The sequence below is a fragment of the Triticum dicoccoides genome, chromosome 7B (genome assembly GCF_002162155.2).
Source record: "Triticum dicoccoides isolate Atlit2015 ecotype Zavitan chromosome 7B, WEW_v2.0, whole genome shotgun sequence".
In the NCBI taxonomy this organism is placed as follows: domain Eukaryota; kingdom Viridiplantae; phylum Streptophyta; class Magnoliopsida; order Poales; family Poaceae; genus Triticum; species Triticum dicoccoides.
In genome coordinates this window covers 716137792-716155135 of record NC_041393.1, presented here as the reverse complement: position 1 = coordinate 716155135, position 17344 = coordinate 716137792, and the positions used below count along the sequence as shown (strand labels likewise).

At 45.4% G+C, this 17344-nt stretch overlaps 2 protein-coding genes across 6 annotated transcripts in view; one reads left to right on the top strand and one right to left on the bottom strand.

Moving 5' to 3' along the window:
• Positions 1-3469, top strand: part of LOC119342051 — an 8254-nt gene extending 4785 nt beyond the window's left edge. For all 5 annotated transcript variants that reach the window (XM_037613889.1, XM_037613885.1, XM_037613887.1 and 2 more), the window contains one exon: positions 914-3469. In XM_037613889.1, coding sequence (XP_037469786.1) covers positions 914-3013 — 2100 coding nt within the window. In that variant the 3' untranslated portion in view covers positions 3014-3469. The remainder of the gene's footprint in view (positions 1-913) is intronic.
• A 490-nt stretch (positions 3470-3959) lies between these two features.
• Positions 3960-10838, bottom strand: LOC119338029 (probable FBD-associated F-box protein At1g32375). Its single transcript, XM_037610317.1, has 3 exons — positions 4770-10838; positions 4540-4680; positions 3960-4453 (listed from the first exon to the last, which is right to left on the bottom strand). Exons 1-3 carry the CDS (start codon positions 5928-5930, stop codon positions 4079-4081), a joined length of 1677 nt encoding a protein of 558 aa, XP_037466214.1. The 5' UTR covers positions 5931-10838; the 3' UTR covers positions 3960-4078.
• Positions 10839-17344: the final 6506 nt, after the last annotated feature.

Below are 17344 nucleotides of genomic sequence, written 5' to 3'. Positions count from 1 at the left end.
AGGGGAGGGGAGGAGCACAGTAGCAGGGGAGGAGGGGAGGAGCACACCATAGGAGGGGAGGAGCAGAACAGCAGCAGGGGCAACCAGGGGTGGCGGCTGGAGAGGGTTCGATCGGGGGGAGGGGGTGGGGGATGATCGATCTAGGTTTCCAGGGGAGATGGGCCGGCCCATATAACAGTTGGGCTCAATTTAAGTGAGTCGCTCGACCCAGAAAGAGCGACTAGTCGTGACTAGTCGAGACTAGTCGCTCGAGTCGCTCGACTCATGCCAGGAGTCGAGTCGAGAGTTTGAGTCGAACCTGGAGCAGCGACTCATCGACTAGTCGTCGACTAGTCGCGACTAGTCGAACGACTCGAAAACAGAGAACCAAGCTCCAGCTAATCCTTCTACTCTTAATTGATACTGGCAAATTTGTTCCTCATCATGTGGCAATTCTTGGTGGTGCAGTGTGCACAACCAGCCACTCGTAAATTGCTCTTGTCCTGGTTGTTCCCTTGTAGAAAGTAGAAATGGTACTGCTGTTGTGCTGTTTGTGCATGGAGCTGGGAGTTCCGATGCGCCCTGTGGCGTAGGTCATAGACGATCATAAAGCTCCGTTACTTTCTGAATTTTAATTTCATTAGATGGATCAGATATGAAACTTTAGGAGATGCGTAAACAAAGATTTTTAGTATATGAGCCACCTTCTCTTTTTCTGACCATTGTGTTAAAATCAGATAAGAGAACATGCAAGTGGTTTAGAACTTTAGGTGACTGATATATCATAGATAAGTTGGTCTCTGAAATTTAGTTTCATTAGATAGATCATGCATTAAACTTCAGGGGATAGGTTAAAGAAAAATCTCTTATATACGTGGCTTCCTTTTTCTTTTTCTGATGATTACAACTTATTAGATTATTTTGTCAAAATCAGACAGGAAGATCATCAGAATATGCAAGACCAGGTACTGCTGATAAGGCTATTCAATGTGAATTACTAACTGAAGAAGGGATCAGGCTACCATGGGAGGAAATGCTCAAGACATATACTCAAAATACAATGTTGCCAGTGTCTGAAGTCATGAAACTGATGCAAAAATGTGCGGACAAGGTTGATCCCTCGGAACACGAGAGCGTGCAACTGGTCTCTCGACAGCGTGCTTCAAGGGGAAAGAGATCTGTTCAAAGAAAAGAACCAAATGCAGAGGTGAAAACCAAGAAGCGTAAAACCATGTCTAAAGAAAAGGTCGCCACATCTCCCACTCCCAGAGTGTCACCCCGCTTGGTTGCACGGAAGGTTAATCCTGAAGTTAACACTGAGCCTCAAGATGAGCCGACCATTGTAAATCTTGCCAATCAGGTAAAGCCTACTGAAGAAAAAACTGCGGATGTACGAAAAGTTAATCCTGAAGGAAACACTGAGCCTGAAGATGGACCTACCAGGGTAAATCTTGTCAATCAGGAAAAGCTTATTCAACAAAAAACTGTGGATGTGAGCCAGGCAGACACTGTCATTCAAATGCAAACCAAGCATGGGAACACTGCCAATCAGTTACAGTCGAGGCAAACAGATGCTGCCGTTCCAGTGCAGATCAATTATGAGGGCACTGTCAATCGGTCACAGCTGTGCCAAGCAGACCCTGTCACCCAAATCCAAGCTGATACTGTCGTTCCAACAGTGCAGACCAATCATGTGGGCGCTGTCAGTCAGTTATGGTTGAGCCAGGCAGCCACTGCCAATCGAATACAGACCAATCAGGAGAGTACTGCCAGTCGGTTACAGTCGAACCAAGCAGAGAATGCCAATCACATACATGGTATGCAGAAATACACTACCAACTACTCACAGCTGAGAAAAGCAGACACTACGCATCAGAAACAGACTAATCAGAAAAATACTGCCAGTCAGGTACGTTCGAGCCAAGAAAAGTCGCCCTTTCAAAAGCAGGCTGGACAGAAATACGTTGCCAATTACTCACAGTTACCACAAAGCCATGGAAGCACTGTGAATCACATACAAACTAATCAGCAACACACTGCCAATCAGATTCAGTTACAGTCAAGCCAGGCAGACACAGCCAACGTTTTACGAGCTACAAAGGAATTCTTTGTGAATCACTCACTGCTGAGGCAAGCAGGTGTGAACCACATGCAGAGTAACCAGGAGGACACCGCCATTCGATTACAATTATGTCAAGCCGACACCCTGAAGCAAATGCAAACTGTGCAGGGAAATAGCACTGATCGGTCACAGCTGGTCCAAGGTTTACCTGTTAATCAAACACAAACTATTCAGGAATACTTCACTAAGCACTCGCAGCCGAGCCCAGTAAATACTGTGAATCAAATGCAGATTGGCCAGGAAAACACCGCCAATCAACTACGATTCAGTCAAGCTAGCTCTGTCAATAAGGCACAAAGTGTGCAGGAAAATACCACCAGTCGATCACAGCTGATCCAGGGTTTAACTGTCAGCCAAATACAGGCTATTCGGGAAAACAATACCAGATACTTGCAGCCACGTTATGCTGAAAATCCTATCCAACAATCTGGTTGCTCTCCGGCTCCTGAGTGGGGACATGGAGCACCTGCCATGGGCTTCTGGAATAATAATGCTGAACATCAGAAGTCGTCGGTTCCGATGCAAATAGACGCAGCACCCATTGCAACCTCCTCGGCAAATGTTGAACCGCAGTATGCGCCTGCCCCAGAACCTGTTTTGCCAACACAGACTGCGGTGCCTCGAGGTGCTGACCCATCTGGGTTCGCCCTGCCATCATTTGGAAATTCCTGGTCAGACCCATGTATCGAGTTCGCGTTCAAGACCCTCACAGGTGACATCCCTGTTCTGGATCCAACTGTCGCGGACTACTTTCCTCTGCAGCAAGACTTGAATAAAGTCGCACCACCAGATTACTCTGCTCCCTCCAACGATACTAGAAACCATACACAACATGTCAACCAAAGCAGCCACCACTCGGCCCCAAGGCCATCAAATGGGTTCTACAATGGTGGCTGGTTCCCTCCCCAGTGACGCCCTGGAAGGCTGAATGGACGAACCGTTGTGCTTTGCAAAAAGGTTGATGTTCCGCTTGTACTTGCAAAAAGGCTGTGATGTTCAGAGAGGAATGCCCAAGCGACCGAGCTCGAAGCAGTAGTCTTTGTGATCCTTCTGTGATATATTTTGTGAAAGGGCTGTAGATTTTTCCAACTTTGTTAGACATTGTGTACATCCCACCGGGTGCCTCTTGTCATAGGATCAGAATGGCTTCATAGATGCGGTGCCGTTGTAGATGATATAGCTGTGTTTTTGTTTCATGTTTTATTCTTCTTTCTTTCTGTGTAGTTGCCCGGTAAATCTCATTTGATGTATCATCAGGGCCAACTCGCTAACACACCGTTGCAAGCACCATAGTTTGACTTATCTTTGCAAGTGTTTCTGATATGCGGATAATAAATGGTGGCCTGAATCGACAGCGTTTTTCTGCAAGTTCCTGGACCAGTCTCTTGGATACAATTTGTGTTCATGGTTAGGAAGCAAATACCATTGCCAGTATCTAATATTCCTTCACTAAAGTGCATTTTCATATGATGGATAGATGCCTGCCTGGGGCAGTTGTCCCTTGCTCATTGTTTTAGTGTCTGGAACACTTCATTTCACTTCTAAAGTTCACATCTGTGAATGATACACCGTGAATTGGTGTCTTTGAAGTTTTGCTTCGTGTTCTAGTACGAATTAGTTCTTCATGATGCTCCGATTCACAGCACAGCTCCTGTCCAAAGCTTACCAATTAAATTCTCAGCAAAAGTATAACCGAAATGATCGATGCTATGGACCACAATAAGTATCAGTGGCAGTCATACAAACTACAGAAAAATGAGCACCATCAGTCAGTTAAAATCTTTAGTGCGATTTGCACGGCTCATCTATGCTTCAGAGATTCTGCAGTCCTCACACATTGTATCACAAAGCGGGCAGCAGTACATCACACATAACATGTACAGTATAACAATTGTCATAAAAGGTCCACGATAACACAAAATGAGAAAGACATGGGCACCTCTTCAGCACACCGAATCTAGTCGCGGCATCAACGACTCAACACACAAAGGGATCTGTCAGATCCAAATCACGGACGTGGCAGATATCCGAAAAACCCCGAAGACATCTATCGTCCGTGAAGTGAAACTCGGCGCCCCTTGATGCCCTCTTCTCCACCTGAAGCAACCTCATCTGTCTCGCGATGAACTCCCCGTCGGTGGTTTTCACCTGAAACGTCATTGACTCTAGCGCTCTCGCGTTCAGTACAAAGAATGTGGCGAAGTTGACCTCGGACAGACCTCCCCGGTAGGATTCCAACACTATTGTCTTCAGATGAACATCAAGGCATGTGATATCAAGATCTCGATGTTTGCGACGCCAGCAATTCTTCGGCCCTTTTTGCCTTGACATTGACCGGAAAAGAGCATTGCACTGAGAAACAATTGACAACTTCAAAAGTTAGAACAATGCAAGTATATCAAAGGCAATGCTGAACAGTAAGATTGAAGATTGGTCACCTCATTCTGCATGTACAGCTTCTCCAGGCAGGGAAAGAGTCTGAGGAAGTCAATAATCATATCCAGACTAAAAAAGCGCACTCTAAAAGCCAAGATCTTGACGGTGCGCGCCATCGTTGTCGGGCTATCAGCACCTACATGCTTTTTACGAAACATGAAGCACAATATCAGGCCAGCCGACATGCGATCTCACTAAACAAAGCAAATGCAGCTTAATTAGAAGTACGTACGTCGATGATCCTGTCGAAGCTGCAACGATCGTTGTGAACGATGCAGAAGGTCTCCAGCTTAGGCGCGTCGATCACCGACACTCGCAGGTCATCCCGTAGATTGAGATGGAGCAGCCTTTCAAGAGACGGGGCCTTCTCTATCACGAGTTCGTCCAAGTTGGGCATGCCCATGGAGTTTGAACCAACGAGAGCGACGACGCCGATGCTTCTGATCCGAGGGGAGCTGATCCGGGCGCGACGGACTCCGGAGATGTACCAAAGCAGCACGCACTCCATGGCGGGGCACGCAAGAATGAGGCTGCCCAGTGCGCCCTCCGAGATGACGACCTTGACGAGTGCGAGGCGCTTGAGCTGGGGGAAATGAAGCGATCGGACGGCGTCGTCGGGGAGGTGGCATAGTTCGAGTTTGACAAGGCGGAGCGTGGCGGCGAACCGGGAGGTGGTCGCCGGCAAGCGCGAGAGGAACCCTGTTGATTGGTTGTTGAACTCGAGCTCCTCGAGGTTGTCCAGGGCGGGCGATCGGAGCCAGGCTTCCAGCTTGGCGGCCTTGCGGCCGTTCCTCCAGGGCACGCAGAGGCGGCGCCCGGGGCCCGTGTGGGCGGCGAGGATGCGCGAGACGAGGCGATCGAGATCGCGGTGGTGGGTTGGGATTGGGAGGAGGCCGCCGCAGTCGAGGTTGAGAGGGGCGGAGCGCCAGAGGTGGCGCCACCGGGACGCGAGGACCTGGGTGCGGGCGCCGTCCTTGGTGGGAAGGAGGGAGACGATCTCGCCCAGGACAGCGTCGGGGACCTGGCTGATGCGGTCCTCGGCGGCCCCTTCGCCTTCGCCTTCTCCCGCTCCGGGCTGCGGCCCTTGGTTGCCGGCGGCTCTGCCTCCCGCCGCCGCCCGCTTCCTCTTCTTCCTGCCAGAACCAGGTCCGCGTCCGCCCGCCTCCATCTCCATGGCCGTCGATCTGTGTGGGAGGAGGGTAGCCTCGTCGGCGGCGGCAACCGCTGAAGTAGCCCGTGGAGGATACAGTACTTCTGTGGACCGCCACCACGCGGAGGTGTCCATGTTGGGCCTGGGCTCAGTCTGTGTGGTGGCCGGGCCGTGGGCCGTTTTCACGTGGTAGCAATGTGGCTCACCACAGCACAAAAAGAAGAAGAAGCAAGTGTGACGCATTGCGCTAAAAAAGGAAAGCTAGTGTGGCACATTCTCTACCAAAAAAGAATGCACCGCTAAAAAATTCAAAAGAATAAAGATGCAATATAGTATGAGTATGGTCTTCAGTTATTTTCTGTTTTGTCTCAAAAAACGTTGTTTTCTGTTTCTACATAAATAGTTGCTTTCTTTTTTCACTCAACAAATATTTGTTTTTTTAAAGAAAGATATCAAAGGCATCTTAGATATGATAATAATCAAGGAAAACGTCCAGTACCATGGAAAGGCACCTGGACGTAAAATGACCAGTAAAAAAATAAAATTACATTAAGAACACGCTAGCCTTCTTCCTCCAATTGATTGCGGCCCGCCAAAAACTTAAAATTACACAGAACCAACAGTAAGCGAAAGAGATACTTGCAAACTCCCTCACCATAATAGGCTTTAAAGACCGCAATAGCCACTTGCCGTTTGAGACGAGATCTAGAAATTGTTGAAGAAACATTGGCTGGACCATCACTCTCTTGCGGGTTGAAGTACGAGTTTACAATAATAGCCACTTGCCGCAATAGCCACTTGCCGTTTGAAGTACGAGCTTACAATAATATCAAATGCCTTGATAACATTCTTCGAGCCAAAATCAGGTCCGGGTCCGCCCGCCTCCCTCTCCATGGTTGTCGATATGTGTGGGAAGGGGAGAAGACAAGGGTAGCCTCGGCGGTGGCGGCAACCGCTAAAGTTGCTTGATCGGTTCCTCGCCAGCATGTTATGGAAGTGTGTATTATGTGTATGAATTCGAGGCATCACATAACCACACTCTTGCTCAAGGAATCATGAACCAGTACTTGAGATCCCAGAGAAAAGTAACAGAAGCACATATAGCAAATGCCGAGGTTGCAAAGTCAGTAGGCATTTCAAATAAAGCAACATTCGATTTGATGGCCAAGGAAGCATGTGGAAGTGAAAACCTTGGCTTTATAGGTGAAGATTTGAAAAATCGTTTGTACTCAAAGAGAACAATAAAAGCAAAGCATGGTGACACAGGGGGAGTATTAGAGTACATGGAGAAGAAGGTCTCAGAAGATGTCAACTTCTTCTATTCAATTCAAGTTGATGAAGATGAGTTGATAACTAATATTTTTTGGACTGACTCGAAAATGGTATCAGACTACGCATTATTCGACGATGTTATATGCTTTGACACCACATACAGGAAACTAGATGATGGACGCCCATTTGGTTTGATTGTTGGGGTGAATAATCATCAAAAAACTGTTGTCTTTGGCGCCACACTTCTCTATAATGAAACTGCTACAAGTTTTGCTTGGCTTTTCAGAACTTTCCTAAAAGTTATGTCTAGGAAACATCCACGTACAATTCTCACCGATGAAGATGCAACAATGGCAAAGGCAATCCGTAAAGTGTTCCCTCATTCTCACCATAGACTTTGCGTCTGGCATATGAATCAAAATGCTTGCAAGCATCTCGCTGGAGTTGTTGATGAATATAAGAAATTCAATGTTGATTTTCAACATTGTATATATGATATAGAAGAGGAAGATGAATTTGTAAGTGCATGGAATAAAATGATTGACAAGTATGCACTAGGTGACAATGCATGGTTGCAAAGGCTATTTGAGAAGAAAGAACAGTGGGCACTAGTATATGGTAAAAATACGTTCTCTGCCCACATGAGCACTACCCAATGAAGTGAAAGCATGAACAATGAACTAAAGAGGTACATTAGTGTTAAATATGACATGCTTACTTTCTTTGAGCATTTTGAACGGCTAGTTTCAGATAAAAGATGTGAAGAGGTGAAGTATGACTTTAAAGCAACACAAACTACTCCAAAGTTGAAGGCTGAATCAAGCCATATGCTAACACAAGCTGCAGCTACATATACTCCAGCAATATTCAAGATGTTTCAATATCAAGTGCTTCGGACTCTGAACTACGACACATTGCTTTGTGATGAAAGTGACACAGAGTTGAGGATTTATATAGTAAAATTTCATGGCACACAACGAGAGCATGTTGTTAGATTCATTCCAAAAGAAGAAAAGGTTAGTTGCAGCTGCAAAAGGTTCGAGTTTTCTGAAATCCTTTGCTCTCATTGCTTAAAGGTACTTGATATTAATAATATCAAGCATATCCCTGGAGAATATATCTTGAAAAGATGGACAATTGATGCCAAAGTTCTAGATATAACAAGCAAATGCAACCGCATGAGAACCTAAAAGCAAGAATGTCCAATCGCTACAAGGAACTATGCAGAATGTTCTTGAAAATAGCTGCTCGTGCCGCTGAGTCAGAAGACTCATACAATAAGGCTGCTAAATTTGCAGAGCAATTAGCACAAGGTGTGGAGAAATGCTTGAAGATTAGAGCTGATCCAGATTTGGGAGACTCATGTACTAAAGAAGGTGCATATTATATTAATAATAATTTCCTAGACTATTGACAAACAAAGACTGATATTTACCATTACAATGGCAGCAGGAGTGAACATCCCCTGTAGCAGAATTTCAAAACACAATGATGGGCTTGCAAAGCCAAAAGGTATGAAGGTCAAGGAGAAGACTGTCAAAGGATCAAAAAGGCCCGTTGGTGGATTTGAGAAAGCAACTTCAAAGAAGACAAGGAACACAGATGATATTGCACAACTAGAGCCTCATGGCACCTCAAAGGTATTATACTTCGTCGCTTTGAGTCCTATAAAACCTTCAACATTATTGACCTTTCATATCATTTTTCATAGCCCCCTTCAGAGAAAGCAACTTCAAAGAAGAAAAAGAACAAAAAAGATATTGTACAACTACAACCTCATGGCCTCTCAACGGTATAACGATGTTGCTTGTTTCTTATAAAACACTCAATTGTATTGACCTTTCTCTATCATTTTCAACAGGGTCCTTTGGAACTTTTCGGTAACCAAATGGGTGCATATCAATTACACTACAACACTATCCTAAATGCTTCAATGCAACCATCAATTGGTAATACCATCCCGATGCCACCGCATACCCAACAACTGTTGGCGGGATTCCAACCATACGACACAACAGTGGTAGAAGCAATCCACTCTTTCAAGTTTACGATTTTTTTAAACTTCATTGAAACTAAACTTTGCTACTTTGTGCACAGGGTCATCCGTCATACCACATGTCCACCTATTTACAGCAGCAGAACTCTGCTCAGCCAACACCTATCCTAAATGCTACAATGCAGCCATCAGCTGGTCCGAGCTTCCCGATGCAACCACAAACCCAAGCACCGCACAACACTCCAGTGGTACAACATTCCACCCTTTCGAGTTTTCCATTTTTTAAACTTCACTGAAACTGATAGTTGCTACTTTGTGCACAGGGTCATCCGATAAACCACAAGTACACCTTTTTACAACAACAGAACTCTGATTTGAATCCCTGCCTGATAGAGGCCATTGGAGCCTCTAACTATAGTTCGATGACAGGAGAAAATCAAGGCTTCCTTCTTCAACAGAAGGCGACATCTATTGTAAATGCTACAATGCAGCCATCAGTTGGTCACACCATCCTGATGCCACCACAGACCCAAGACCCACACTATACTCCAGTGGTATAACATTCCATGCTTCCAAGTTTTCCAATTTCTCAAATTCAATCAAACTGAAATTGCTACCTTTCTGCCCAGGGTCATCCGACAAATCACATGTCTACCTATTTACAGCAGCAACACTCGGCGCAGAATCCCTCAGTGCAAAGGACCATTGGAACCTCTACCTCTAGTATGATGACAGGACAAAACCAAGCCTTCCTCAATCAACCGAAGCCAACATGATCTATTTTGTTGTCGCGAGTTTTATCTCATGTGTGTTTTGACTTCAAAGTTGCAAATAATTTTTATTAGAACTTGTATGTACCATCAACTGAATGCTACTAAATGTCCCCAATCAAATATACTAGTTCACATATATTTTTTAATTGCGTACTAATTCATAGAATTAGCTATGAACAATTTTCCACAAGCATCGTGCTTATATGAGCCTCTAAGCTATCCTTCTCATTTTAAGTTACGATGACCGGGATCCCAATGATCCATTTCAATTATGCATAATATATGTACACTGAACCATCTATCTAAATGTCATGCTTAGAGGCATAGAGCGAGCAGAGAACAGATTGACAATCAGCCCGAATTCAGCATGCAAGGAATCTTAATTTAACTGAATGAAAGCAGAGTATTGGAATTGCTATTAGCTCTCCCTTCTCTGAATTGAACACACATCTTAACTGAATGAAAGGAGAGTAATGGAATTGCTACTAGCTCTCCTTCTCTGAATTTAACACGCATGAGACGGGAATGGTACAAGAAGAAGAGGAAATTACCTGTGTTATGCGTACTGCATGTATGAGCTGCAGTCCCTTTCTTCTTCCTCTCTGAGTACCAAATTGATGGCGCTGATGCTGATTCTCGATGTCCTTCCCCTCTATACTCGGCCCCTCCTCCAAAAGCCCAAGCACCTGTCAAGGACACGCCAACCTCTTGCGTGGCCGTCCCACATGCTCCCGCTAGGCTCCGCATCTCGGATCAGCGAGCACGGCGCCGCGAAGGATCCCGTCCCCACCGAACTGCTGTGCGACTAGGTCGAGCAGGCGGACTACAGCGGCGGCCACCCGAGCCGGGGATGCTGATTCAGCAGGCGTACCACGGCGGCGGCCAGCCGAGCCGGGGATGCTGATTCAGCAGGCGCACGCGGGCGGCGGCCAGCCGGGAGCCGGGATGGGGGTGAGATGCGTGAGTGCGCACGCCCGAGTAGAAGCTGCACGGTAGCGCGACGACATCCGGTTGATGGGCAGGAAGTGCTTGGAGGCTTGAGGAGCAGGAGCAACAGAGGACATGGAAAGCTTCAGCTGAGCTTGAGTTCCGACCAAGGAGAGGGATGTGGATAAGGGATGTATCCATACAGACGGCAATCAGTATCACGATCTGTATTCTGTTTTTTTTTGAGAGAAAATCCGCAGCGGGAGGGGGCTCACGCACAGCCGTGCGATGTCTGCGTCGTACCGATTGTCGCACGCCAAGGCCGCAGGCAAGCCGCGTCCAGGATTTCCTTTGGCATCGATGCCTCTCCTATCGCCCGGCGCTTGTGCCTTTTTTTTCCGCATGCATCTGTTTTGACGAGAGTCCGAGGGCTAGATCGACGCTAAAAAAATCAGCTAAGCGCTCAACCTAGCGGTCCTGCGTTGGAAAGGCAGACTCCTTCACCTATGCTTCTTAATTAATCCTTTTTTTAATGATGCAAGCGTTCAAACAAGCGCTTCTGCATTGAAAATGCCCTTATGGGCTTAGAAGTTGCTTCAAGGCCATGGCAGGCTTTGGTTACAAATCTTTAGGACCAAGTACATTACCCATGGTTGAGCGGAGTTACCTCACTCAAAGATCCCAGTTTGCCAAGGCTATCGGGGAGGCTCAACATTTACTGCATCTTAGAACGCGATTTGAGGTTCATCATGGTCATATAGCTTCCTTCTGGCTCGACGCATGAACTGGGGATGAACCGTTCAGTACTAGGTTTCCTTGGTTTTTTTGCGATTTTGGAGGAGCCCAAGGCTTAAGTCGCTCATGTATGGGTCGGGGGCAGATGACCCCTCGTTGTAAGCTCTGTTGGGCCCGTTGGACTTGGCGGAATGGGATGAGTTGGTCAGAGCTGGTGGGGATAAACATCTTCGGCGGCTAGGATGTGGCTAGTTGGAAACTCGAGACCATTTATCTATGAGCTCCTTGTACAAAGAGATTTTCAAGAAGTTTGGGGTTTGTGACACAATGAATATTTGGAAAGCATGTATCCAACTAAAATCATTTTTTTTCTGGCAGATTGCTAGAGATTGCATCCCTAGTGGGAATCATGTCCTTACGCGGCATCGGCCGACCGATGTGTGTGGTGCGGTCGGGATGAAACCTACAACCACATTTTATTTCGATGTGTTGTGGCTTAGTTTGTGTGGAGTGCGGTTCGGGAAGCAACTGCTGCTATTCGAAAGCCGACTGGCTTTATTGACTTCGAAACTCTTATTATGGGAATCTAGGGCAGTGATCACAAATTAGCAATGAAATCATTTTTTTTTTGTGATTCAAGAGCTGTATATTGACCAAAACACATGATTACAATTTTTCTTGATACAATCAACTAAGAAAGCAGGAACATAATTAATGCATATGCATCTACGCCTAGACGAACTTGTTTGTTTGGCACAGAGGTGTGCAAGCTCATTAGCTTCCCTAGGCACAAAATTGAGCTGGAAAGACTCAAAGTTGCCGCTTAACTCTTGAACTTCATGAAGAGTTGCAGCTATTACTGAGGGATCAAAATTATTTGAGTTCCACATGGTCACAATTTGTTGTTTCCAGAATCACACGACGAAGACCAAGATTGCAGGCAAGCTGTACACCATCCCTGATCGCCATAGCTTCCATTGCTGTTGCAGTCGCTATAGCCCCCGTTACCCCAGGCCCAATTTCGCCCCCCCGATCTTCGTCCTTATGAACTGTTAGGAACAAAGCTGCTTCTGAGGGGATAGATTTCAGGGAGCTCCTACGCGTCGCATTTTGCAGCGAGTAGCCGCCCGGCGCACACAGAAGCAACTAACTGGGCCGGCCCAACAGTGAAAGTGCATGTGCAAAATCCAAAAATAAGGCGCTATGTCGGGTTCGAACATAAGACCACACATACTACTGATAACCAGCACAGATGAAGAGAGTTGTTGTTCAACATCTAGCTCGGGGTTTTAATAACACAATATTATTAGATCAAATGTCTGCTGAAAATTCAAACACGATTTTTTTGGAGAAAGTAAATACTTTTTGAAATATGAAATATGTAAAAACAAATTGAACAAAATTTCAGAAACTTGAACATTCTTTCATTTTGTGATTTTTTTGAAAAATGAAAATATTTTTTGGAATTCAGAATAAAATAAGAAACATGAACATTTTTTTAAACTCCGAACAAAAATTGAAAACATGAATATTTTTGAGTATGTGAACAAAATTTGAAAATACGGACATTTTTAATCTATGAATTTTTTATAAGCACGAACAAATTATTGAAAAAGCAAACAATTTTATGAAAAATGCGAACATTTTTTGAAAATATATTTTTTTCTGAAAATTACCGAAGATTTTTAAATTTGTGAATAGAGCTCGAAAATAGGAAGATTTTTTCAATGCTCGAACATTTTTTGTAAAGTGCAAACATTTTTTTTGTAAAGCGCAAACATTTTTTGAATTTGTGAACATTTTAGAAAAAATGAGATCATTTTTTGAATGGGAAAAGTTTTTTGAAACTCCGAACAAAAGATTTTTTTGAATTTCAAAAAATAGTTGAAATTTCAAACTTATTTTGAAGCAAAAAAGAAAAAAGGAAAAAAATAAAATAAAACAAAAATGAAATAGATAATACGGAAAAGAAAAGTAAAAAAGAAACAAAAAAAGGAAATTAAAAAACTTGCCTTCTAGTAGGTTCCAAAACCGATAAAAACCGTCTCAGAAACTTCTAGAAAGTTCCTAAAACCGGCACTGCCTACAACGGGAGATGGGCCACCCAGTTGATCGCGCCACTGTGCGACTTGTCGACTATTTGACGCAAAGAGCATCAAATCGGGTTTTCCTAGATTTCAACCATCCAGGTGACCTTATCTACAAAATGCTCTCTCCACGGTCCGCCGCCGCGACGAGCCGGAGATGGTGTCTGACGGTCTCCTCTGGGTGACAGTGCCTAGGGTTTTAGCCGTCCATTTATATCTGTGTACTTCTTTTCCTAGTACTACCATGCTCTAAATTTTGGCACCAACTACTCATAATTGTTTTTTAAGAAAAGATCAGATCTATTATAATGATTCACCGGAAGTACAAAATACCTAAAACATAATAAAAATTACATCTAGGTCCATGGACCACCGAACAACTATTGCTACCGTCAAAATGAGCCGCTGATGCGCTGCTGTCGCCACTCCTACACCGGAGCCGGTCTGACCTTGTCGATGACAGCCGGGAAGTCTTCGTGCATGTGCCCCCTAAGGACCAGCGTCCTACAGCCGGGGTCGTCCTCGTTGAATCGATCTGAAGAATTAAACACCAAATATCGCCGGTGCGTATGTACGGTGATAAATCCAAACCTCGTCGGGAGCTGGCAGGATTATTCTACGCTGGAGCTCCATCTAACGCGTCCAAGCAGACAAACTTGAGGAGGATTGGAACCCGAAAGACCGACTCGAAGAAGAAGCGCCGCCATCCGTCCAAACACCGCCCCTGCGAGAACTAGAACCCTACCTATCTACTAGCCGGAGAAGAGGCACCAGAAATCCCTTCCCCGCCACCGGCCGATAGAGCGACAGGCGGAGGGGAGGCGAATCCATGGGCTAGCCGGTGAAGATCGAGGGGAGGAAGGTTTTCCCAGGAGCAGAAAGATTAACTAGTCATAATTGTTTAACTAAGAAAAGAGAAGAATTGTTCTTTTTCGGGTTTGCTATTTTTCAATCGACCAATAAATTAGTCAAATATCAGTCGACACTAAATACCATCGATCTGTATTCTGAAGTAAAAATCTATGCAAGATTTGTTCTTTCAGGATTTTGAAAACAAAGACACTATTAATTTCTTTCACTAGATGATCAATTTTTTTATAATGCAGTGTACTCTTTTTTAATGTATATGAATAAATTTTAAAAATCGTGAATATTTAGTCGGCTAAGTGCTTACTAAATTTACATTTTTTATCCATTATTCTGCTCTTATTTAGCCATTGATAGGATAGAGATTGAGATCCAAGGATTTTTTTTAATTAAGACTTCAATAACAAGATAATAGTCGATGGAGTACACTTGTTTAAAAACCGAACATTGTATACCACACAAAACATATCATAAAAAGCAAGCCGACGAATAAATGGAAAGTCTACACATATGTTGAAGCAAATCGTCTAGCTAGCACTACTTCAACGAAGGGAACTCGTTGATGTCATCTATGCTTGGTGGCGACGGCGGAGCAGCCTGTTGGGGAGCCGGCGGCGCCTCCACGACTTCTGCAGGGGCCGCCTGGTAGGGGTAACGCGACATATTGCGTTGCTGCCTCTTTGGAACTTCGAATCTACCGTCTTGTACCTTGCTGCTATCAGCCGAAGCCCCTGGGCTCCTGTCATCACCAGAAACTCCATTGTTTGCCTTCGCTCTTGCCCCGGCCTCCGCCCTGGCCCTGGCGCAAGCCTGTCTCTCCAGCTGATTTTTCCTGATTATGTAGTCCCGTGCGGTAGGGTAGGCCTGGGCGAATAGATCCTTGGTAAGACTGGCAGCCGGCGTCGCCGTCTTCTTGTGCTTGGCCGCCGGCGCATCTTGTTTGGCATGGGCGTCGTCGAGGTCGGTCACGAGCTTGTCCCCGGGATCATTGCTGTCGAGGAGCGCGAAGAGGTTGATGCTGGGCTTCAGTCCCGCCATGTCGATCGGGTAAGCAAATCCTGCTGCGGCGGATCGAGCGAGGACTTTCCTGTTCGTGACTTGGAGGCTGCCCACCAGGCTTGTATATATAGATAGCTTGATTGACGCGCTCGTACAGTCCGAGTCCAATTAGATAGTTGCTTCATTACGGGAAGAGCTAGGGCTGGGTCCGCACATTGTACGAAGTGGAGATGGAGAAGGACTAGGACACATCCTCCGACTTGGTTGCAACAGTCCGGCCGGGCTTCAACTTCCGGTGTCTACGACGTACGTGCAATTTTTTTGCTAGTTATCACCGACTGGGAATATAAATATCCCTAGCCTCGGTCCGGGCATTAGAAAGAATTAAGGCCTTATCGGATCACGCTTCATTGCTCACCGATTTTGGACAACCAATCCCAAGCTCTGATTGTCACCAATTTAAATTTGAATTGAGATGGCTCACTAGAGAGGGATTTCATGACCTGGTTAAGAAAGTGTGGGCACGCCAACCTCACGGTAACACACCCATTCAAGGATGGAATAATCGAATTCGTGCATTGCGTCGATTCCTTCGTGGATGGGCCAAACATACTGCTGGCATCTACAAAAAAGAAAAACTGCGACTATCTACCTTAATTGATTCCCTTGATAAAATAGCGGAGTAGAACACAAAGAGTTGTGGGCGATGTTACATTATTGCGCTCCAAATCAACCTGACATGCTAGGTTTCCATTTCCTCGATGTTCCATTATTGTAATTTTTTATGTTGTAATATCTGCCTCGCTATGCTCCATCATGTACCTTGCTAATATTCGTCGAAGCACCAACGCTCTTATCATCACCAGAAACTCCACTGTTTACCTTTGCACTTGCATCCGCCTCCGCTTGTGGCTTTTTCTCTGCCTATGCCTTTTGGATTGGCCTTGTAAGTTGGGATCGATCCATATTGTGGATAGGGAGTTTACAATAACTTATTTTGACCCTCTAGCGGATAAGATCACAACTAGATTGGAACCTTGGTAGGATAAATATCTGGCCAGGGTGGGTCTCATTCTCCTTCATTCTTGCCTTACGAATGTCCCCATGTATGTGATATACCTCCTCCAGGCCAGAGTGCATGATAAGTTTCATAAGGTGCGGTCTCATTTCTTTTGGCAAAAGAAGCGAACAGAAATACCACATGGTTCGATGGGCAACTATTTGCTGCCCCCAAGGAAAGTAAGTGTGGGCCTAGGGTTCATCAACACGAAGATCAGGAACTGGTGTCTTATATGGCTAAATGGGCTTGGAGGTTGCTTCAAGGCCAGGGGGTTTTGGTTACTACTATTGAGGAAGAAGTATATGACCGATGGCCTACAAGAGCTAATAGCCTCGACTCGAAAATCCAAATTTGCTAAGGCTATCGGGAAGGTTCAACATTTTAAGCATCTTGGAACGAGATGGTTCATTGCAGTCATAGAGCTTCCTTCTTCGCTTACCGTATGGACTAGGGACAAACTGTTCTATACTAGGTTTCCTCGACTCTTCGCGATTTGGAGGAGCCTAAGGCTAAAGTCGCTTGCGTATGGGTTGGGGCTGGTGGGCCCCTTGTTCTAAGCTTTAGTTGGGCTCGTTGGACTTGGCGGAATGGGACGAGTTGGTCGGAGCATTGGAAGGGATGAACATCTCCGCGGCCGAGATGTGGATAGTTGGAAACTCGAGTTGTCGAACATTTATTAAGGGATCCTTATGCAATAAGATTTCCAAGAAGTTTGGGGGTTACAACACCCTGAATATACGAAAAGCATGTATCTAGGCTAAAATCAAGTTTTTTCTTTGGCAGGTCGCTAGAGATAGTATCCCTAGTGGGTATCAAGTTCTTAAGCATCATGGGCCGGGAGAAAGTAAGTGTGTGTGGTATGGTCGGGATGCAACCTAGGACCACATTTTGTGTTGATTTGTGTTGGCTCATTTTGTGTGAAGTGTGGCTCGGGAAGCAAA